This window comes from Pristiophorus japonicus, chromosome 20 (genome assembly GCF_044704955.1).
Source record: "Pristiophorus japonicus isolate sPriJap1 chromosome 20, sPriJap1.hap1, whole genome shotgun sequence".
NCBI lineage: Eukaryota > Metazoa > Chordata > Chondrichthyes > Pristiophoridae > Pristiophorus > Pristiophorus japonicus.
The window spans coordinates 30,047,310-30,071,146 of NC_091996.1; the positions used below are offsets into that span (position 1 = coordinate 30,047,310).

Genomic DNA, 23,837 nt, shown 5'->3' on the forward strand with positions numbered 1-23,837 from the left:
TATAATGGGGAACAAAGAAATGGCAGAGCAATTGAACAAATACTTTGGTTCTGTCTTCACTAAGGAAGACACAAATAACCTTCTGGAAATACTAGGGGTCCGAGGATCTAGAGAGAAGGAGGAACTGAAGGGAATCCTTGTTAGTCAGGAAATTGTGTTAGGGAAATTGATGGGATTGAAGGCCGATAAATCCACAAAGGCCTGATGGGCTGCATCCCAGAGTACTTAAGGAAGTGGCCCTAGAAATAATGAATGCATTGGTGATCATTTTCCAACATTCTATTGATTCTGGATCATTTCCTATGGACTGGAGGGTAGCTAATGTAACATCACTTTTTAAGAAGGGAGCGAGAGGGAAAACAGGGAATTATAGACCGGTTAGCCTGACAGCGGTGGTGGGGAAAATGTTGGAATCAATTATTAAAGATGAAATAGCAGCGCATTTGGAAAGCAGTGACAGGATCGGTCCAAGTCAGCATGGATTTATGAAAGGGAAATCATGCTTGAGAAATCTTCTAGAATGTTTTGAGGATGTAACTAGTAGAGTGGACAAGGGAGACCCAGTGGATGTGATGTATTTGGACTTTCAAAAGGCTTTTGATAAGGTCCCACACAAGAGATTAGTGTGCAAAACTAAAGCACACGGTATTGGGGATAATGTATTGACGTGGATAGAGAACTGATTGGCAGACAAGAAGCAGAGAGTTGGAATAAATGGGTCCTTTTCAGAATGGCAGGCAGTGATAGTGGGGTGCCGCAGGGTTCAGTGCTGGGACCCCAGCTATTTACAATATACATCAATGATTTGGATGAAGGAATTGAATGTAATATCTCCAAGTTTGCAGATGACACTAAGCTGAGTGGCGGTGTGAGCTGTGAGGAAGATGCTAAGAGGCTGCAGGGTGACTTGGACAGGTTAGGTGTGTGGGCAAATGCATGGCAAATGCAGTATAATGTGGATAAATGTGAGGTTATCCACTTTGTTGGCAAAAACAGGAAGGCAGAATATTATCTGAATGGTGACTGATTAGGAAAAGGGGAGGTGCAACGAGACCTGGATTTCATGGTACATCAGTCATTGAAAGTTGGCAAGCAGGTGCAGCAGGCGGTGAAGAAAGCAAATGGTATTTGGCCTTCATAGCTAGAGGTTTTGAGTATAGGAGCAGGGAGGTCATACTGCAGTTGTGCAGAGCCTTGGTGAAGCCACAACTGGAATATTGTGTTCAGTTTTGGTCTCCTAATCTGAGGAAGAACGTTCTTGCTATTGAGGGAGTGCAGCGAAGGTTCACCAGACTGATTCCCGGGATGGCAGAACCGACATATGAGGAGAGACTGGATCGACTGGGCCTGTATTCGCTGGAGTTTAGAAGAATGAGTGGGGATCTCATAGAAACGTATAAAATTCTGATGATATTGGACAGGTTAGAGGCAGGAAGAATGTTCTCGATGCTGGGGAAGTCCAGAACCAAGGGTCACAGTCTAAGGATAAGGGGTAAGCCATTTAGGACTAAGATGAGGAGAAACTTCTTAATTCAGAGAGTTGTTAACCTGTGGAATTCTCTACCGCAGAAAGTTGTTGAGGCCAGCTCGTTGGATATATTCAAAAGGAAGTTAGATGTGGCCCTCTACGGCTAAAGCGATCAAGGGGTATGGAGAGAAAGCAGGAAAGGGGTACTGAGGTTGAATGATCAGCCATGATCTTATTGAATGGTGGTGCTGGCTTGAAGGGCCGAATGTCCTATTCCTGCACCTATTTTCTATGTTTCTATGTTTCTACCCTTTGGCCAAAATATCCCCCTAAAGTTTATTATGATGACATGTTTTAAAATTATGAACACATAAGTATTTTGTCTTTAATAAGTCTGGAATAAAGAAAGATATGTTTGGGTTTGTCTCATCATAATGCTAGCATGGCTTCAAAGCCCATTAAAAAATGCATTTGCAATTATAATAAAGAATCAAAGATGTTTTATGACTGGAAATGATCAGTTGTACTAGAGAACCAGCTTCTGAACCTGATCAGAGTGTACATTTTACACTGTACGAGAGGTCAGCATTCTACGCTCTGCCACAGATTATCTGCTGCACAAAGACTGAAAAGAAACCATTGTATTACATAAATCATCAGTCAACTTTCCAGCTTTGTTAATATCCTAAGTTCTGAAGCTGTAAGTACAAATGTCCTTGATCACTCAACGGCAGTTACTTTACAGATTTATATTAACACCTCTGACTGAAAATATCTGGACTGTCTCCATTAACTTGTATAAAATTATTTTATGAAACCAGTCGTCACTATCCCTCATAGTTACAAAATAATTTGACATTTAAAATGCATGTTTATTGAGGAAACATTTCTGTCCTCAACTACCAAGAATGCCAAGGTTGTAATTTTGCAGTTTTAAAATGGGCTATTGCTCAGAAAAATAATCACAAAATAACTATAGATGAGGGAGGCCATTCAACCCTTTCAGAAAAACACTATAGCCCCTGCCCCTGGCAGCATCCAATTGTCCCTTCAAGGATTCTGTGGATTGCACCTCCACGATCTTATTAAATGGCGGAGCAGGCTCGAGGGGCCAAATGGCCAACTCCTGCTTCTCTTTCTTATGTTCTTATAAGAGCAGGGGAGTTATTCCCAGTGCCTTGGCCAATGTTTATCCCTAAACCAGCATCACTAAAAACAGATTATCTGGTCATTATCACATTACTGTTTGTGGGAGCTTGCTGTGCACAAATTGGCTGCTGTGTTTCTTATACTATGATAGTGGCTACAGTCCATGAGCTGTAAAGCAAGTCGGGATGTCCTAAGCTTGTGAAAGGTGCTATATAAATGCAAGTATTTCGTTATTTTCTTGTCCTCTCACAGTTTACTTTGAAGTGATATTCTGGATCAAACTATTTCCATACCCTTAGCCAGACCATGTACCTTGGTAAGATTGCCTCTCAGATGCTTCCTTTCCAAGCCGAAGAGCCCAAGGCCCTGAAATTGGCCTTCGCCCCGGGCAATTGGCCTGGGCCACCAGGAATCGATCGACCGGGCCAGCAGCCCGGCAGCCAAAATGGAGTGCCAGGCTGCATGATGGCAGCCACCATTGTCGGGCCGTCGCAAGAGTGACCCGACAAATAAAAATGGCGGCCCGGAGCGCGAAAAGCCTCCCCTTTAAGGGGCGCCCCGGCGGCTGATGTCCACCAACTTCGTGACTCGGGAAGCTGATGTTGACATTCGCATGCGCCAGCCTCGTGACCCACGGGGGAATTTCCCCCATGGGGCGTTAAGGGGTCGGCCCGGGGTGCTAATTGTGGGGCGCGGCACTGCCGGGACAGTGCCACCCCCCTCCCCCCCAAAAACCTCTGGGACAATTTCCCCGGAGGCACTAGTTTCCCCCCCCCCCCCCCTCCCAGGCAAAAATGCCATTGTGTCCTGTTAGCGCCCCACCGTAGGTGCTAATGGGGCTATAAAAAGGGGCAATTTTGTCCCCTAAGTCTTTCCTTATAACACAGGCCTCTAACACGACAAATCAGCCTCATGGCATTTCTCTGTACTACCCCCAGTGCTTGGAGGTATCCTTTGTGTTTCAGCGACCATAACTGGATGGAGTATGCAAGGACTTTCTTAAACGATAAAGTGAGAAGGGGTTATGGGGAGCGGGCAGGGAAGTGGGGCTGAGTCCATGATCAGATCAGCCATGATCTTATTAAATGGCGGAGCAGGCTCGAGGGGCCTTATGGCCTACTCCTGCTCCTATTTCTTATGTTCTTATGACCAGAGTACTGCACAGTTTGATCAGAACCTGCTCATAACTTTATTCTACTATTTTGCCTCTGTAGTTCACCATTCCATTGGCTTTGTTAATTGCTGCTCTGCAATTGGATAAAACTTTGTCAAGTGCCTTTTTGAAGTCTGGGTACACTATGCTGTAAAGCTTTCCACAGTCCATTTGGGATGTTACTTCTTCAAAGAAGTTGAGATAACATTGAACTGCAATGGTACAAGTTAGAAATGATAACTGTTGAATCAAGATTGGTATGGAAGTACAGGCAACTCTCAATTATCCGGGTCCCTCGGGGATTGGGCTATTCCGGGTAAACGATTTCTCCGTTAGAGCGAGTTGGCATTATAAAGTTAAAACTTCAATGAATAAATACTGTGCAATCAGCTACAAACAGTAACAAGGCAGTTAAGTATGGACATTACCAGCATGCATGCAGATGGCCTCGAGGAGGAGATTGTCTAGCTCCGAGGTTCCGGAATGCGCTGCCTTCCCCGGCCGAATGGACTCCGAACGCACCAGCCCGATGCCTTCCCTGGCCGAAAGGACTCCGAAGGCTCCAGTCCGATGCCTTCCCTGGCCGAAAGGACTCCGAACGCACCAGTCCGATGCCTTCCCTGGCCGAAAGGACTCCGAACGCACCAGCCCGATGCATTCCCTGGCCGAAAGGACTCCGAATGCACCAGCTCGATGCCTTCCCTGGCCGAAAGGACTCCAAACGCACCAGCCCGATGCCTTCCCTGGCCGAAAGGACTCCGAACGCACCAGCCCGATGCCTTCCCTGGCCGAAAGGACTCCGAACGCACCAGTCCGATGCCTTCCCTGGCCGAAAGGACTCCGAACGCACCAGTCCGATGCCTTCCCTGGCCGAAAGGACTCCGAACGCACCAGTCCGATGCCTTCCCTGGCTGAAAGGACTCCGAACGCACCAGCCCGATGCATTCCCTGGCCGAAAGGACTCCGAACGCACCAGCCCGATGCCTTCCCTGGCCGAAAGGACTCCAAACGCACCAGCCCGATGCATTCCCTGGCCGAAAGGACTCCGACATCAGCGGCAGCCGCAAGAGACAGCGGCTGCAGCAGCGCACGCACACACGGAATTTTAAATGCCGTAACAACGGTTTCCCATTGCATCCGTGTGCGGATAGTCGAGAGTTGCCTGTAATATTACATCTGTTAATTCTGGTTACTATTAATTGCTGAGTGTGTTACTATTATATAGAATGTACAGCACAGAGACAGCCCATTCGGCTCAACAGGTCTATGCCAGTAATTATGCTCCACACGAGCCTCCCCTCACCCTACTTCATTTAACCCTATTAGCATAAAATTACTTTAATTTAATGCCTCGGCGTACTAGTTTGTACAGTCATGACAAGCGGGACTGTGTAAATGAACACTATTTAGGGGGAAAAAATCAGGGACGCTAACTTTAGCACCAAATGCTAATGATTTTCAACTTTTAAACAATTCGGGGTTTGCGCCCCAGGAAGGAAGTGGAGCGCTAAATCAAGCTCTCCACTTCCTTCCTGGAACACAACAGGACGCAGGCGGGGCGGTAGGTGTGCAGCACTGCCGTGTTCACAGGCTCATTCCCTCTCTTAAAGGGAAGGGCCATCACTGCAAGCTCTGCAATAGAAAGACTCACCAGGTCCCGGAGGGCAGCCGCGATCCAGCCCCATCAGCCCGATGCACTGCCGCAGAGTTGCCGAGCTGATCAATCGCGGCCGATGAGGAAGCAAAAGAAGTGACAGAAACCATTTTGGAATTATTTTTTTACCTACCTCAGCCACCTCGCCTTTAAGCATCGCCCCCGAAGCGCCCGGCCTGCCGATGGACGTCTCCTGCAGCTGCCGGTGTTTTCGCCCGGCGATGCTGCAGGGGGCGGAACCGAAGTTCGGGTCCGGGGCGCAAACCTCCCACCGAATTTAGCAGGAGTCGATCATCTCGCCGGTCGGCAATGAGGCGATAACGGGAGGTGCTAAAGTGTCCTGCGTTGGTAAAACACAATCAGAATTTTACTTGTATCGTATTTTAAATACCCCTAGAGTAGACAAAATATTCACTCACTGAAATAGATTTGATATTCCCGAATTGACCATAAAAATATCCACCTACCTTAATGTCTTGATTGGACCAATGGAAAAGCTGCACCTATGAATTTTACAGCAGCAGCTTTTAGGCTGCAATAGTCATGCAATTTACAGGTCATAAAAATCCACAGAAGATGTGACTTCTGTATGGAAAATAATCATGATGACATTTGTGGTCTTAAGAATACAGCCGATGATGACCGTTTTACTGTGCCCGTTTCTCAGGAGAAGCTACGTGACTTGCACTAAGGAATAACAATTGAAGCAGTAAAATATTTTTAAACAACAGAGAATGTTTAGGCTGAAAAGTACAAAGAGACAGTTCAAAGAATGGAGGTGAGCCGACTATTAGCTAACGCTCCTTCTTCATTCGCGGCACCTATACGTCACTAGGATCATAAACAGGTAATATACTGCGCAGGGGACAGCTAAAGACTCGGTCAGTTCCTAATACCTACAGCAAGGAGAGATCTGCCAAACAGCTGCTCTTCTTCAGAGTAATAGGCAGATTTTTACTAAGGCTCTTGAACATCTGTTGAACTAGTAATGAAACGGGACCCCATCTGTTGTTACTGTGTGCTCCAAGTGTCCATCCTTCAAAACCTGAACTCAATATTTCATCTTGCTCTGGATTCAGTTTGATCTCTTTATAACCTTCTGTAACAAATTGATATTATATTCATTTTTTTAAATAATCTCAGCCTTGGACCCACTGCACTAGGTTACAGTGTATTCCAGAAGAGCACAAGCAAGTCAAGAAATTGCTTCTCAACTAGGACTGATTTTTTAATTTCCTGGACATTTCAATGCATGTGTGGTTCAATAATTTGCTTGAGTGCTCCAAACATTTGCCAGTGAACTCATTGAATGGCGGTGCAGGCTCGAAGGGCCGAATGGCCTACTCCTGCACCTAGTTTCTATGTTTCTATGATTCATCTGATAAACCATCTGATCCGAGTCATGATTTTCAAAAGAAAGACTTGCATTTATATAGCCCCTTTCACAACCACCAGATATCCCAAAGTGCTTTACAGCCAATGAAGTAGTTTTGGAGTGTAGCCACTGTTGTAATGTGGGAAACGCAGCAGCAAACTTACGCACAGCAAGCTTCCACAAACAGCAATGTGATAATGACCAGATAATCTGTTTATGTTATGTTGATTGAATGATAAATATTAGTCCCAGGACACCAGAAAGAACTGCCCTGCTCTTCTTGGAAAACTACCATGGGAATCTTTTATTTCCACATGAGAGCAGACGGGGCCTCAGTTTAAAGGCTCATCCAAAAGACGGCACCTCCAACAGTGCAGCACTCCTTCAGCGCGGCACTGGAGTGTCAACCTAGATTTTTGTACTCAAGTCCCTGGAGTGGGACTTGAACCCACAACCTTCTGACTCAGAGGCAAGTGTGCTGCCCACTTAGCCACAGCTGACACTGTAGACCAACCAAGTGCCCAGTATGCATTGCCACAGGAAATTTACAACGTAATACCAAAGAGTGGGTTTACTTAATGTGGCACTTTCTCCCATCATCACTGGATATTAGGCAACCTAGACCTGGGGGAAAATCTAATACAAACTGTGTGCATCTGAGACAAGGCTTGATTATGTTTACTATTACAATGAAAAAACTATCATTTGTCCTGCACTATTTATCCCTTAATCAACACCACCAAAGCTGTCAATTAGTGCATTGCCATTTGTAGCATCAATTATCAGCTCTGTTTACCTACAGAACCTCAAAACTAATTCATTGGCTGTGAAGCAATTTGGGACATCCTGAGGACATGAAAGGTGCTATATAAATACAAGTTTATCGCTCTCTCTGTCATGTATGTACATGCTGTTTGTAACCACCAGATGGTGTCATTGTGGGAGGCCACTGAGCAACACGCACATGGTGCTGCTCTGGTATAAAAGGCCAGCCATTTTGTGAGTCAGGCACTTTGGGCCTAAATAAAGCAGAGCCAAGGTTGTACCTTGCTTAGTTAAACAGTACTCAGTTTGTTGCATACTTAACACTTTCAACATTAGGAACTTGTGGAGTGAATGGGTATGCGACTGCATTGGCAATAATGCAGGTAACACCTATGTAATGTGCTGCTTTATAAATAAACACATTTCAACAATGAACTGAAAGATGAACCTTAAACTTGCATATCATTCATTTGTGCATGACTCACATTAATGGTCACAACTATGGTTAAATTGTGTACAAAACTTTAATTCACAGTAAATGCCAATGCACCATAGAAGACAGCTTGCTCACAATGCTATTTGTGAAGGTCACAAAAGCCTGCATGAGTGTGTGACAGATACTCATGCTTTGAGTATTTGAGGCGTTGATGCGCCGGGGCGTTACCTTTAGCGCCAGGCGATGTCTACCGGCTCAAAGTGCAATTTTCAGTTGTATCACCCCAAGAGGAGAATAGAGTGCCACTCCTCCGAGGGCACTAATGGAGCAATAATGCAGGAGGCCTACTCAATTTTTTGGCCCTAGAATGCCGGCATCCTCGCGCATGAAGAGGAAAAAAAAAGATCCTGGTGAAAATTTCAATAAACTACACCCACTCTTCCCCACTGCTGCAACAAATAAATAGAAGTTTAAAAACTGAAATTTCAGCATTTACCTTGTACTCCAGACAATATCGCCCCAGGACCGACTGCTTTCCCCTGCCGTTGTCAGCACCAGGCGCTACCGTAGGCAAAAGAGTACATTTTGCAAACGAGGGACTACGGGGGCGTTGCACACTCGGTGACATCATCGAGTGGGCGGGGCTAGTGAGTGCAGTGCAAACTGTCAACGCCGCCGCTAAACCTTCACTGAAGTTCGCGGCAGGTGCTGACAGTGTGGCTCTCGGGCGGGAGGTACTTATCGGCCCCTTAGTGCCCCTCTCTGGTACTAAACAACCGAATTTCTCCCCCTTAATGTTATAATTCCATCTGGTTTATAATTAAACCCTCTACACCATCAGTGACTTACGTTTTCTGAGTGCCTTTAACCAGTCTAGGAGATGAGAAAACATACTTCACTAGTTCGCCCTGTTTCAAAGGCAGCTGTAAGGAGAGACAGTGCTATTTTCTCTAGACAGTCATTAGTTTGTTGGCAAAGGATGTTTAATAGACCGACATATCTCCTTATTTTGTACTAGGACAAGAGGCAGCAAGCCTGTTTGGCAAAGTAATGTTTGATTCTCAATTTAAACAACAGGAAAGCTGCTCTGGAACTGTCAGTGCCCATTTCAAGGGCTTTTTTTTGCTTTCCCCGAGTACTAAATTCACACCAGAAAAGTAACTACCACAGGTACACCTAGTGATGGAGGGCCATAGATTGCCGAAAAGGCATATTGGAATTCAGGTGCACTTTGCCCGTGATTTTCCTATCAATAGACTTTTAAACTTACCTTTACTGTATTTACAACAATCAAACTAAATTTTAAAGATATATTCTGACGGTTATCCTGCCAGTAAACTGCTAGCTAACGCCATTAAAACAGCAGCTTTTAAAAAAACAAGCTAGATTTTTAGCACCAATATGCGAAGTAGGTTTGTGCGATGTGAAACAGCTAAGAAATTCAACAGAATTAGTAATTGGCTTTAACATTTAGCGGTAAACTTATTTGAAAGTTTTAACTTCTGCGTTATATTACACTTTTTCCTCCCACATGGCAGATATGACTGTTAAAGAAAGTGAATGCCATTGAAGGAGTAGGCCATGGAGGAGTTACTGAGCCCAGTGCTCTCAAGCAGAAAATACAGTCACTAACTCAGGATGCTTCACAGATCTTGTCATTTAAATTGTGCATGTTAATTCAGTTCCTCAAACTGCTGGGCACAGGAACGCCTCCAACAAATTATCGGTCAATGATATCATGTGGTCAGCATTCACTCTTTAAGTAAAAAAAGGTTCTAAAATCAACGCGAGCAAGAAAGGAAAAGATACCAAAGTTAATCAAAGTTACACGTTTCACTTTTTTTTAAAGTGGTGCATTGCCCGGCTGAGGTGAGAGAAACTACTTCAAGAGATTGACTTAAGTTTTCTAAAAAATACTGTACCCTCTAATGGATTGACATATCTTAACTGGAAGAAGCATTCAAGCTGGAGTTGAAATGTTATCAGCATGAGAAGGGAAGTGATTTATTACTACAGGAGATTTTTATGGGTACTGAATTGAAAGATTTATGGAAATGACAATTCTCCAAATATTTTGTGATTATTAACATTCTGTCAGACGACTTATTTAGTTACTTTAACTACTTATCAAAAACATTCTAGATAAGGTTAAATTCATGAGTTTAAGTGTTTTATGTAATCCGTGCTGCACTTACCAGTATTTCATTTGTCCTATTAATCACTGTATTTTATAACAGTGAGAGGTAATTGCTTTCGTCTTGTCATTCTTCTGGGAATTAATTAGCTTGTAAAATGTATTCCAATACAGGAAATACTAGAAATTTGTCTTGAGTATTAGACATCTACTGCAATGGATAGACTTTTGTAATTGATTTACGTAACCAATTATTTGTGTTAGTATTGCTTTAAAAAGATAACTCTTTCTCATTACATAATAATAGATTCAAACAGCATCAAAACAATAAAAAGACTTGGATTTATATAGCGCCTTTCACGGCCACCAGACGTCTCAATTACAGCCAATGAAGTACTTTTGGAGTGTAGTCACTGTTGAAGTGAGTGAATGAAAAATTACACTTGCATTAGAAAAAGGATGTATTATAGGTGAGTGTGTAACTTTGCTCAAGAAGGTCAAAAAGAACATTGTAATGTATGCACCCGTGAGTATGTGCAAAGGTTTGTAGACCTGTTGAGTTGTGAGTGGCTTAGCCAGTCACTTAATGTTCACAAGACTCAATAAAACCCCAGCCAGTTGGGTTCAGGGGATCCACGATGAGGTAGGTGGTTGTGAGCCTGGTGGAAGAGCTGGTAATATGTAGTGTGATTGTTAAACCTTTGCTAATAAACGAATTAGTTCTTAACAGCAATGTGTTGCTGTGAATTGTTAAGCAAAGAATCCATGCAGCAAATACATTAGAGACATGAATACTGTAAACATAGAAACATAGAAAATAGGTGTAGGCGTAGACCATTCGGCCCTTTGAGCCTACACCACCATTCAATAAGATCATGGCTGATCATTCCCTCAGTACCCCTTTCCTGCTTTCTCTCCATACCCCTTGATCCCTTTAGCCATAAGGGCCATATCTAACTCCCTCTTGAATATATCTAATGAACTGGCATCAACAACTCCCTGCGGTAGAGAATTCCACAGGTTAACCACACTCTGAGTGAAGAAGTTTCTCCTCATCTTGGTCCTAAATGACTTACCCTTTATCCTTAGACTGTGACCCCTGGTTCTGGACTCCCCCAACATCAGGAACATTCTTCCTGCATCTAACCTGTCCAGTCCCGTCAGAATTTTATATGTTTCTATGAGATCCCCTCTCCTCCTTCTAAACTCCAGTGAATACAGGCGCAGTCAATCCAGTCTCTCCTCACATGTCAGTCCTGCCATCCCGGGAATCAGTCTGGTGAACCTTCGCTGCACTCCCTCAATAGCAAGAACGTCCTTCCTCAGATACGAAGACCAAAACTGAACACAATAATAATATTATAATTCCTCACTTCTCAGGACAAGGGTTCCCCAGTCCCGTCAAAGCACTGTGTCATTTTGAGTGTGCGATGGAGTTTAACCATAGCAGCACTAATATCAGACAGCCGTACCTGAGTACTGGAAAACTGGATTCCTATCTCGAGCTGGCAACACAACACATTTTAAATCTTATTTTTAGCCTTTAACAAAGTTTAAAGATGTGACGATGCTGTTTTATAGTTCCAAAATATATAGCCCAAAAATGTCCAGACTCTGTTGCTGGTATGGATCCTCGTTTGGCAGGAGCTTAGATTGGAGAATCAGGAGCGGTCAGCATATCTGATTTGTGGTGCTCCTGATTTTTCGACCATTCAAGTCAACAGTGATTAGATCAGTTGCTGAAAATTGGATGTGTGAACCTCTTCGTCTGATTACCCAATTACCCTCTTGTCAAGTGAGAGTTCATGCCAGGAGTGGAATCTTGTAATTTAGGGGCCTATTTGGTTCTAGATTTTAATACATTTTCAGCAATTACAAGTTAACTCAAACAGTGATTGTTGTATTGTCTGTGATTTAACACTGTATCTAGCACCAGTTTGTATACTTTCTGAAAAGGATAAAAATAAATGTAAAAGTTATACAGCTACAACGTCTGACATCCGGAATCCTCGATTGAATCCGTGCCGGGTTTTGAGTGACGAGGTCCGAAATCTGGCACGTATTAGGACGAGGATTCTGGATTTCGGACTTGATTTTCTTGTCCGAAATCCGGAATCCTCGATCAAATTCGTGCCGGATTTTGGGTCTTGCCTTAAAAATGTCCGGTTTTTGGACAATAATTCCAGATCCCGGACGACTCCATTGGCTATGCGCAAAATGTCCGGTTTTCGGAGTTCCGGGTTCGGGACGTTGCACCTGTATATCATACATATTCAAGCTGCAAATCAATCGATTTTCATTTTAAATTTAATGCTAAAGATGAGATATCAATTTTAAAACATGTGTACAATCTATGTCAGGTTTTCTAGTGGCGTGAACTACATTAAGTGCTGGGTCAGTAATGGATTTTGGGTTTATTCAGACTTCAGGTTAACATTTTACTGCAGCACAATGTTTGAAATGGACAATCCAAAATGATCCAACTCTCGACAAATTGGGTTTTCACAAATAACCCAAAAGTAGCACTAATTGCGTCATTTGTGTCAGCCGTGACTCAGTAGTATCTCTCTTGCCTCTGAGTCAGAAGGTCTTGGGTTCAAGTGCCCCTCCAGAGACGATCATCATCCAAACTGGCACCTCAGTTCAGTAATGAGGGAGTGCTGAACTGTCAGAGGTGCCATCTTTTGGATGAAATGTTAACCCTGTCTGTTCCCTTTAAGATGTGCGACCACGCAACGCTCCAGGAATCCACGCAACCAGATTTTCAATGCAACCCCCCCCCCCATCCCCAAACAAAGAATTACAGGGAGCATTGCCTCTTTGGTGGACATAAAAGATCCCACAGCATTTTATGAATAAGAGCATGAGAGCTCTCCTGGTGTCCTGGCCAATATTTATCCCTCACCCAAAACCTAAAACAGATGTCGCTGTGTGTGAATTGGCTGCTGCATTTGCTACAACAGTGACTACACTTCAAAAGTACTTCATTGGCTGTAAAGCACTTTGGGACTTCATGAGGTCATGAAAGGCGCTATATGAAATAAGAGTTCTTTCTTTCGTTCTATTTTGGGATTCATAACACATTTTTAGCACAAAACGACTCTATAAACAAATCATGCAGTTAATTACTAATGACCATGATCAGCCATGATCGTATTGAATGGTGGTGCAGGCTCGAAGGACCGAATGGCCTATTCCTGCACCTATTTTCTATGTTTCTATGACTACGTTATGAAATTAATTTAAAGATTCCTGATACAATACTTCATTCTTATAGGATAAATGAAATATAGCTTGCCTGGAAGCATGTCTTCCTCGATTCCGAGGGACTGCCTATGATGATGATGACTTGATGAATGGAGTATATATTTAAGTACATACAAAGGAAATTGTACACACTTACCTGGAAGGAATTAAGCACAACAAAGATATAGGCAAGTACAATATTGAGATGGACCAAAACTCCACAAAACCAGGTCAGGCCCAAAATCGGCAAAAGAATCACCACTGGCTTGATAGCTGCCCTGTAAACAAAAGAAACATTGCAAAGAAAACTTTTTCACAAATTACATACAGGATAAAGTGAACCATAAAATAAATATAGGCCCTGAATTTGCGGTCGGATGGCTTCCGGCAGGGAAATGCCAAATAAAATGCCCACGTAGTTGGTGGTCCGGGAAGCTATGCATAGAGGCCCACATATCCCAGGGGCGCTGGCAGTTTGCGAGCACCCCTCGGATCACGTGGGCCCACCCAACGAATGAGAGAAGGGAGTCCCCATTCACGCTTATGTGGATTCTGTATGTTATGGAAACCCCATAAGTATGAATGGGAATACCTCAAAAAACATCTTCACTTCAAATAAATTAAATAAAACATCACATATTTAAAATGAATTAAAATGGGATTTAATTTAATATTAAAACAAAAATTTAAGTTTTTGAAAAAATAAATTTACATGTTTTAAAGGGGCTAAAAATAAACTTACCTTATTTCACAGGTTTTTAAATGTAGAAATTATTGATACAATTTTATTTTTCAGCTTTTTAAAACTCTTATTGCTTTACGCCTGCTTTTACCAGGCATACGAATTTCACGGGCATTTGCTGGGCAGAAGTTGGGCAAATAGCTTTGCCCTTTGCCCGGGAATTCAGATCGTAAGTTATGGGTTTTAGCGCATGCGCAGTGCATGCCTAAACCCGGAACTTGCGCGGCCCCGACGGGAGCATATGCACTTCATACAGGGCGTAGCGGCCACACACCTGGGAGCCCCTGGCCCAACACCGCCCCAAGTGGAGGAAGTGCATCCGAGAGGGCGGTGAGCACCTTGAGTCTCGTCGCCGAGAGCAAGCAGAAATCAAGCCCAGACAATGGAAGGAGCGTGCGGCAAACCTGTCCCACCCTCCCTTTCCCTCAACAACTTGTCTGTCCTATTGTGTCTGTAAGCACTCCAGTAATGACTCCACGGGGGTAAGGTATTGTACTTGAACTGTGGTGACCTTAGTCCATTTATTACAGCTCCTGAATGAGGGTACAGTATGGTGAGCTCCCTTTTATACCTGGTTACCTGTCGTGTATAGGTGACCCCTAGGTCTCCACCAGTTGCACCCTCTGGTGGTACAAGCAAAGTGCATACAGTGTGAAAGTACATCCAGTAGTCTTAGTGTACAGGGAGTATACTTATGTTATACATACACAACATGTCCCACCTGTGACAGAGTCTCTGGCTCTCGTATTGGACTGCTCAGACACCAAAGAACTCACTTCAGGAGTGGAAGCAAGTCTTCCTCGATTCCGAGGGACTGCCTATGATGATGATGATGAGGAGGGGCTGCAGATTATGGGTCATTGTAATATGGGCAAACATTGAGAAAATACTGGAGTCCCAATTTTCTGAGGCCCCGCTAGTGGCACATGACATCTTTACAGCGATGGAAAATTTGATGCACAAGCCAATTTACTCCAGGCAACATTTTCTGGAGTGGTATTTTGACAGTAAAAACCAAGACTTCACTACCAGCATGTGTCAGCCTGGTTAAGATGGTATTAACACCAACAGTGTGCTGATCATATAATTAAACAGAGTGTATTGGTTGCCTTGGGAACTGGACTGCTTAAGTAGGTTTCTTAAAGATAGATTACAATTTTCGGTTGGTGGAATTTAAAAAAAAACTATATTTGGTTGGATGCATTAGTCAGTTTTGCTGTGTAATCCATCACCTTTGTATTTTTTTTTTCTTGACGGCACTTTCAGTATTCTTCATTGCCGCTCGTTGCCATTTAAATTGTACTCTACTCACCAATGATGATGAGCATTTAATTGGGAGTTCCATCACAAAGTAAGATTGAGATAAGGAAGAGGGATTTGGAAGAGCCCAATAAATGCTGGTGCAATGACAATGCTTTGAGAGGCACACATTTTGAGCAACAGCTTTGGCTCAGTGGGTAGCACACCTGCCTCTGAGTCAGAAGGTTGCAGGTTCAAGTCCCACGCCAGGGACTTGAGAACATAAATCAAGATTGATACTCCAATGGAGTGTTGCACTATGGGAAGTGCTGTCTTTCAGATGAGATGTTAAACCAAGGCCCTGTCTGCTCTCTCAGGTGGATAGTAAAGATCCTAGGGAAATAATTTGAAGAAGAGCAGGGGAGTTATCCCTGCTGTCCTAGGCCAATATTTATCCCTCAATCAATATAACAAAAACAGATTATCTGGTCATAATCACATTGCTGTTTGTGGGAGCTTGCTGTGCACAAATTGGCTGCTACATTACAATGGTGACTACACTCCAAAAGTACTTCATTGGCTGTAAAGTGCTTTGAGGTGGCCGTGACAAGTCTTTTTTTCTTTTTTTCTTTTTGTCAGAGGAGATCTACCTTCACCACCTCTGCTTCATAAGAGTCTGTACCATTTTCTGCAAGATGACCTGCAGACACCTGGAATAGGAATGGCTCTCCCCAAAGAAGTGAAGGTTTGCAAAGCATGAAGTAGATCGTTGTAAACCATGTGCTGTTACTATTCACCATTAATCCGCAAGGTTCTGTGCTGGGGCCCCAGCTGTTTACACTGTACATTAATGATTTAGACGAGGGGATTAAATGTAGTATCTCCAAATTTGCGGATGACACTAAGTTGGGTGGCAGTGTGAGCTGCGAGGAGGATGCTATGAGGCTGCAGAATGACTTGGATAAGTTAGATGAGTGGGCAAATGCGTGGCAGATGAAGTATAATGTGGATAAATGTGAGGTTATCCACTTTGGTCGTAAAAACAGAGAGACAGACTATTATCTGAATGGTGACAGATTAGGAAGGGGAAGGTGCAGCGAGACCTGGGTGTCATGGTACATCAGTCATTGAAGGTTGGCATGCAGGTACAGCAGGCGGTTAAGAAAGCAAATGGCATGTTGGCCTTCATAGCAAGGGGATTTGAGTACAGGGGCAGGGAGGTGGTGCTACAGTTGTATAGGGCCTTGGTGAGGCCACACCTGGAGTATTGTGTACAGTTTTGGTCTCCTAACTTGAGGAAGGACGTTCTTGCTATTGAGGGAGTGCAGCGAAGATTCACCAGACTGATTCCCGGGATGGTGGGACTGACCTATCAAGAAAGACTGGATCAACTGGGCTTGTATTCACTGGAGTTCAGAAGAGTGAGAGGGGACCTCATAGAAATGTTTAAAATTCTGACGGGTTTGGACAGGTTGGATGCAGGAAGAATGTTCCCAATGTTGGGGAAGTCCAGAACCAGGGGTCACAGTCTAAGGATAAGGGGTAAGCCATTTAGGACCGAGATGAGGAGAAACTTCTTCACCCAGAGAGTGGTGAACCTGTGGAATTCTCTACCACAGAAAGTAGTTGAGGCCAATTCACTAAATATATTCAAAAGGGAGTTAGATGAAGTCCTTACTACTCGGGGGATCAAGGGGTATGGCGAGAAAGCAGGAAGGGGGTACTGAAGTTTCATGTTCAGCCATGAACTCATTGAATGCGGTGCAGGCTAGAAGGGCTGAATGGCCTGCTCCTGCACCTATTTTCTATGTTTTTTCTATTAAACAGTTGTGCCATTTCCCCCCTCATCTGCCCATACCTGCTGTTAGCACATTAAGCATCTGTAATGTATTTGGCTCATTTGGTTCTTTGCTTAAGAATTAATAACAACACATTGCTATTAAGAACTAGTTGGTTTATTAGTGACGGTTTAACACATTACCAGTTCATCCACCAGGCTCACAACCACCTGCCTCATCTTGGATCCCCTGAACACAACTGGCTGGGACTTTATTGAGTCTTGTGAACATCATGTGACTGGCTAAGCCACTCACAACTCAACAGCTCAACAATCCCTTGAGCATACTCACAGCTGCATACATTACAGTAACCTTGACTGATGAACTGTTTTAACGCTGTAGCTGTGTTAATGTTCACCAGAACAGAGCAGAACACATGTAACCGATCAAAGCACCAGGAAGCCAACAGGCTCTCAATCCATAATACATGTTATTCAACCGAGGGGCACTGCAATGGCTGGGCAGGCCACATAGTTTGATGCCAGATACGAGACTCCCTAAGCAAATGCTTTATGCGGAGCTCCTTCATAGTAAACGAGCCAAAGGTGGGCAGCGGAAGCGCTACAAGGACACCCTCAAAGCCCCCCTGGTAAAGTGCAACATCACCACTGACACCTGGAAGACCCTGGCCGAAGACCGCCCGAGGTGGAGAAAGTGCATCCGGGAGGGCGTTGAGTTCTTCGAGTCTCAACGCAAAGAGCGTGAAGAGGTCAAGCGCAGACAGCGGAAGGAGCACGTGACATACCAGTCCCACCCACCCCTTCCCTCGACGAATATCTGCCCCACCTGTGACAGAGTCTGTGGCTCTCATATTGGACTGTTCAGCCACCAGAGAATTCACTTTGGGAGTGGAAGCAAGTCTTCCTCGATTCCGAGGGACTGCCTATGATGATGATGATGATGACTGCGATGGCCACTGTATTGCTGATATGATGAAAAAAGTTTGGTCAGAAGGCTACCAGATGTGGCCGGAATTTCCTCTAAAGGCAACACAAATGCGCTGTAGCCAAATTAATTGAATTCAATTCTTGGAAGTAAAACAGTCAAGCACTAAAAAGCACAAATCATCACAACAAGAACAGCTCAGAGTGATTCTGAGTAAGACCAGGGACACACAGAATGAGATAGAAATGATCACAACCTCGAGGATGACAATACATGATGCCAGAAATGTGAGGGTACACCTATCAGGCAAGGATGAACAGGTTGGGTCTATTTTCTCTTGAAAAAAGAAGGCTGAGGGGTCACCTAATAGAGGTCTTTAGAATTATGAAAGGTTTTGATAGAGTGGATACAGAGACAATGTTTCCACTTGTGGGGAAGAGCATAACTAGAGGCCATCAATATAAGATAGCCACCAAGAAATCCAATCGGGAATTCAGAAGGAACTTCTTTACCCAGAGAGTGGTGAGAATGTGGAACTCGCTACCACAGGGAGTGGTTGAAGCGAATAGTATCGATGCATTTAAGGGGAGGCTGGACAAGCACATGGGGGAGAAGGGAATAGAGGGTTATGCTGAAAGAGTTAGATGAAGAAAGCCGGGAGGAAGCTCCAGTGGAACATAAAACACCGGCATGGACTGGTTGGGCCGAATGGTCTGTTTCTGTGCTGTATATCCTATGTAATACAATACAAGGAGAATAGTAAAAGTGGAGGGCAGAGAAACCCAAGGCAAAAATCAAAAGGGGCCACATTAAAGCAAAATTCTAAAGGGACAAAGTGTGTTAGAAAGACAGGAGTATGCGAGGAGTATTCGGAATAAGGTGGACGAATTAACTGCGCAGATAGCAGTTAACGGGTATGATGTAATTGGCATCACGGAGATATGGTTCCAGAGTGACCAAGGCTGGGAACTCAACATCCAGGGGTATTCAACATTTCGGAAGGATAGACAGAAAGGAAAAGGAGGCAGGGTGGCATTGCTGGTTAAGGAGGAAATTAATGCAATAGTAAGAAAGGATATTAGTTTGGATGATGTGGAATCGGTATGGGTGGAGCTGCAGAATACCAAGGGGCAGAAAACGCTAGTGGGAGTTGTGTACAGACCACCAAACAGTAGTAGTGAGGTTGGGGACAGCATCAAACAAGAAATTAGAGATGCATGCAATAAAGGTACAGCAGTTATCATGGGTGACTTTAATCTACATATTGAATGGGCTAACCAATCTGGTAGCAATGCGGTGGAGGAAGATTTCCTGGAGTGTATTCGTGATGGTTTTCGAGACCAATATGTCGAGGAACCAACCAGGGAGCTGGCCATCCTAGACTGGGTGATGTGTAATGAGAAAGGACTAATTAGCAATCTTGTTGTGCGAGACCCCTTGAGGAAGAGTGACCATATTATGGTAGAATTCTTTATTAGGATGGAGAGTGACACAGTTAATTCAGAAACTAGGGTCCTGAACTTAAGCAAAGGTAACTTCGATGGTTTGAGGCGTGAATTGGCTAGAATAGACTGGCAAATGATACTTAAAGGGTTGACGGTGGATAGGCAATGGGAAACATTTAAAGATCACGTGGATGAACTCCAGCAATTGTACATTCCTGTCTGGAGTAAAAATAAAACGGGGAAGGTGGCTCAACCATGGCTAACAAGGGAAATTAAGGATAGTGTTAAATCCAAGGAAGAGGCATACAAATTGGCCAGAAAAAGCAGTAGACCTGAGGACTGGGAGAAATTTAGAATTCAGCAGAGGAGGAAAAAGGGTTTAATTAAGAGGGGGAAAATAGACTACGAGAAGAAGCTTGCCGGGAACATAAAAACTGACTGTAAAAGCTTCTATAGATATGTGAAGAGAAAAAGATTAGTAAAGACAAACGTAGGTCCCTTGCAGTCGGATTCAGCTGAATTTATAATGGGATACAAAGAAATGGCAGACCAATTGAACAAATATTTGGTTCTGTCTTCACGAAGGAAGGCACAAATAACCTTCCGAAAGTACTAGGGGATCGAGGGTCTAGTGAGAAGGAAGAACTGAAGGATATCCTTATTAGGCGGGAAATTGTGTTAGGGAAATTGATGGGATTGAAGGCCGATAAATCCCCGGGGCCTGATAGTCTGCATCCCAGAGTACTTAAGGAAGTGGCCCTAGAAATAGTGGATGCATTGGTGATCATTTTCCAACAGTCTATCGATTCGGGATCAGTTCCCATGGACTGGAGGATAGCTAATGTAACACCACTTTTTAAAAAGAGAGGGAGAGAGAAAGCGGGTAATTATAGACCGGTTAGCCTGGCATCCGTGATGGGGAAAATGCTGAAATCAATTATTAAGGATGAAATAGCAGCGCATTTGGAAAGCAGTGGCAGGTTCGGTCCAAGTCAGCATGGATTTATGAAGGGGAAATCATGCTTGACAAATCTTCTGAAATTTTTTGAGGATGTAACTAATAGAGTGGACAAGGGAGAACCAGAGGATGTGGTATATTTGGACTTTCAAAAGGCTTTTGACAAGGTCCCACACAAGAGATTGGTGTGCAAAATCAAAGCACATGGTATTGGGGGTAATATACTGACGTGGATAGAGAACTGGTTGGCAGACAGGAAGCAGCGAGTCAGGATAAACGAGTCCTTTTCAGAATGGCTAGTGACTAGTGGAGTGCCGCAGGGCTCAGTGCTGGGTCCCCAGCTCTTTACAATATACATCAATGATTTGGATGAAGGAATTGAGTGTAATATCTCCAGGTTTGCAGATGACACTAAACTGGGTGGCGGTGTGAGCAGTGCGGGGGACGCTAAGAGGCTGCATGGTGACTTAGACAGGTTAAGTGAGTGGGCAAATGCATGGCAGATGCAGTATAATGTGGATAAATGTGAGGTTATCCACTTTGGGGGCAAAAACACAAAGACAGATTATTATCTGAATGGTGGCAGATTAGGAAAAGGGGAAGTGCAACGAGACCTGGGTGCCATGGTTCATCAGTCATTGAAAGTTGGCATGCAGGTACAGCAAACGGTAAAGAAGGCAAATGGTATGTTGGCCTTCATAGCTTGGGGATTTGAGTACAGGAGCAGGAAGGTCTTACTGCAGTTGTACAGGGCCTTGGTGAGGCCTCACCTGGAATATTGTGTTCAGTTTTGGTCTCCTAATCTAATGAAGGACATTCTTGCTATTGAGTGAGTGCAGCGAAGGTTCACCAGACTGATTCCTGGGATGGCTGGACTGACATATGAGGAGAGACTGGATCAACTGGGCCTTTATACTCTGGAGTTTAGAAGGATGAGAGGGGATCGCATAGAAACATACAAGATTCTGACGGGACGGGACAGGTTAGATGCGGGTAGATTGTTCCCGATGTTAGGGAAGTCCAGAACCAGGGGACACAGTCTTAGGATTAGGGGTAGGCCATTTAGGACTGAGATGAGGAGAAACTTCTTCACTCAGAGGGTTGTTAACCTGTGGATTTCCCTACCGCAGAGAGTTGTTGATACCAGTTCATTGGATATATTCAAGAATGAGTTAGATATGGTCCTTGCGGCTAAGGGGATCAAGGGGTATGGAGCGAAAGCTGGAAAGGGGTACTGAGGGAATGATCAGCCATGATCTTGTCGAATGGTGGTGCAGGCTTGAAGGGCCGAATGGCCTACTCCTGCACCTATTTTCTATGTCTATATTTCTATTTACAGATCACATGGATGAACTTCAACAATTGTACATCCCTGTCTGGAGTAAAAATAAAACGGGGAATGTAGCTCAACCGTGGCTAACAAGGGAAATTGGGGATAGTGTTAAATCCAAGGAAGAGGCATATAAGTTGGCCAGAAAAAGTAGCAAACCTGAGGACTGGGAGAAATTTAGAATTCAGCAGAGGAGGACAAAGGGTCTCATTAGGAGGGGGAAAATAGAGTATGAGAGGAAGCTTGCTGGGAACATAAAAACTGACTGCAAAAGCTTCGATAGATATGTGAAGAGAAAAAGATCAGTGAAGACCAACATAGGTCCTTTGCAGTCAGAATCAGGTGAATTTATAATGGGGAACAAAGAAATGGCAGACCAACTGAACAAATACTTTGTTTCTCTCTTCACTAAGGAAGACACAAATAACCTTCCAGAAATACTAGGGGATTCGAGGGTCGAGTGAAAAGGAGGAACTGAAAGAAATCCTTACTAGTCAGCAAATTGTGTTAGGGAAATTGATGGGATTGAAGGCCGATAAATCCTCGGGGCCTGATGGCTGCATCCCAGAGTACTTAAGGAAGTGCCCTAGAGATAGTCGATGCATTGGTCATCATTTTCCAACATTCTATTGACTTTGGATCAGTTCCTATGGACTGGAGGGTAGCTAATGTAACACCACTTTTTAAGAAAGGAGCGAGAGAGAAAACAGGGAATTATAGACCGGTTAGCCTGACATCAGTGGTGGGGAAAATGTTGCAATCAATTATTAAAGATGAAATAGCAGCGCATTTGGAAAGCAGCGACAGAATCGGTCCAAGTCAGCATGGATTTATGAAAGGAAAATCATGCTTGACAAATCTTCTAGAATTTTTGAGGATGTAACTAGTAGAATAGACAAGGGGGAACCAGTGGATGTGGTGTATTTGGACTTTCAAAAGGCTTTTGACAAGGTCCCACGCAAAAGATTAGTGTGCAAAATTAAAGCACATGGTATTGGGGATAATGTATTGACGTAGATAGAGAACTGGTTGGCAGACAGGAAGCAGAGAGTCAGAATAAATGGATCCTTTTCAGAATGGCAGGCAGTGACGAGTGGGGTGTCGCAGGGTTTAGTGCTGGGACCCCAGCTATTTATAATATACATTAAGAATTTAGATCAAAGAATTGAATGTAATATCTCCAAGTTTGCAGATGACACTAAGCTGGATGGCAGTGTGAGCTGTGAGGAGGATGCTAAGAGACTGCAGGGTGACTTGGACAGATTAGGTGAGTGGGCAAATGCATGGCAGATGCAGTATAATGTGGATAAATGTGAGGCTATCCACTTTGGTGGCAAAAACAGGAAGACAGAATAATATCTGAATGGTGACAGATCAGGAAAAGGGAAGGTGCAACGAGACCTTGGTGTCATGGTACATCAGCCATTGAAGGTTGGCATGCAGGTACAGCAGGCGGTGTAGAAGGCAAATGGCATGTTGGCCTTCATAGCTAGAGGATTTGAGTATAGGAGCAGGGAGGTCTTACTGCAGTTGTACAGGGCCTTGGTGAGGCCACACCTAGAATATTGTGTTCAGTTTTGGTCTCCTAATCTGAGGAAGGACGTTCTTGCTATTGAGGGAGTACAGCCAAGGTTCACCAGACTGATTCCTGGGATGGCAGGACTGATATATGAGGAGAGACTGGATCGACTGGGCTTGTATTCACTGGAGTTTAGAAGAATGAGAGGGGATCTCATAGAAACATAACATTTTGACAGGATTGGACAGGTTAGAGGCAGGAATAATGTTCCTGTTGCTGGGGAGTTCCAGAACCAGGGGTCACAGTCTAAGAATAAGGGGTAAGCCATTTAGGACCGAGATGTGGAAAAACTTCTTCACTCAGAGAATTGTGAACCTGTGGAATTCTCTACCGCAGAAAGTTGTTGAGTCCAGTTCGTTAGATATATTCAAAAGGGAGTTAGATGTGGTCCTTATGGCTTAAAGGGATCAGGGGATATGGAGAGAAAGCAGGAATGGGGTC

General features: G+C 44.0%; 1 protein-coding gene across 1 annotated transcript in view; it reads right to left on the minus strand.

Annotated features, from left to right (window-relative positions):
* Nucleotides 1-23,837, minus strand: part of adgrd2 (adhesion G protein-coupled receptor D2) — a 301,296-nt gene that overhangs the window by 146,483 nt on the left and 130,976 nt on the right. Inside the window, exon 19 of the mRNA XM_070863395.1 lies at nucleotides 13,538-13,658. Coding sequence (XP_070719496.1) covers nucleotides 13,538-13,658 — 121 coding nt within the window. The remainder of the gene's footprint in view (nucleotides 1-13,537; nucleotides 13,659-23,837) is intronic.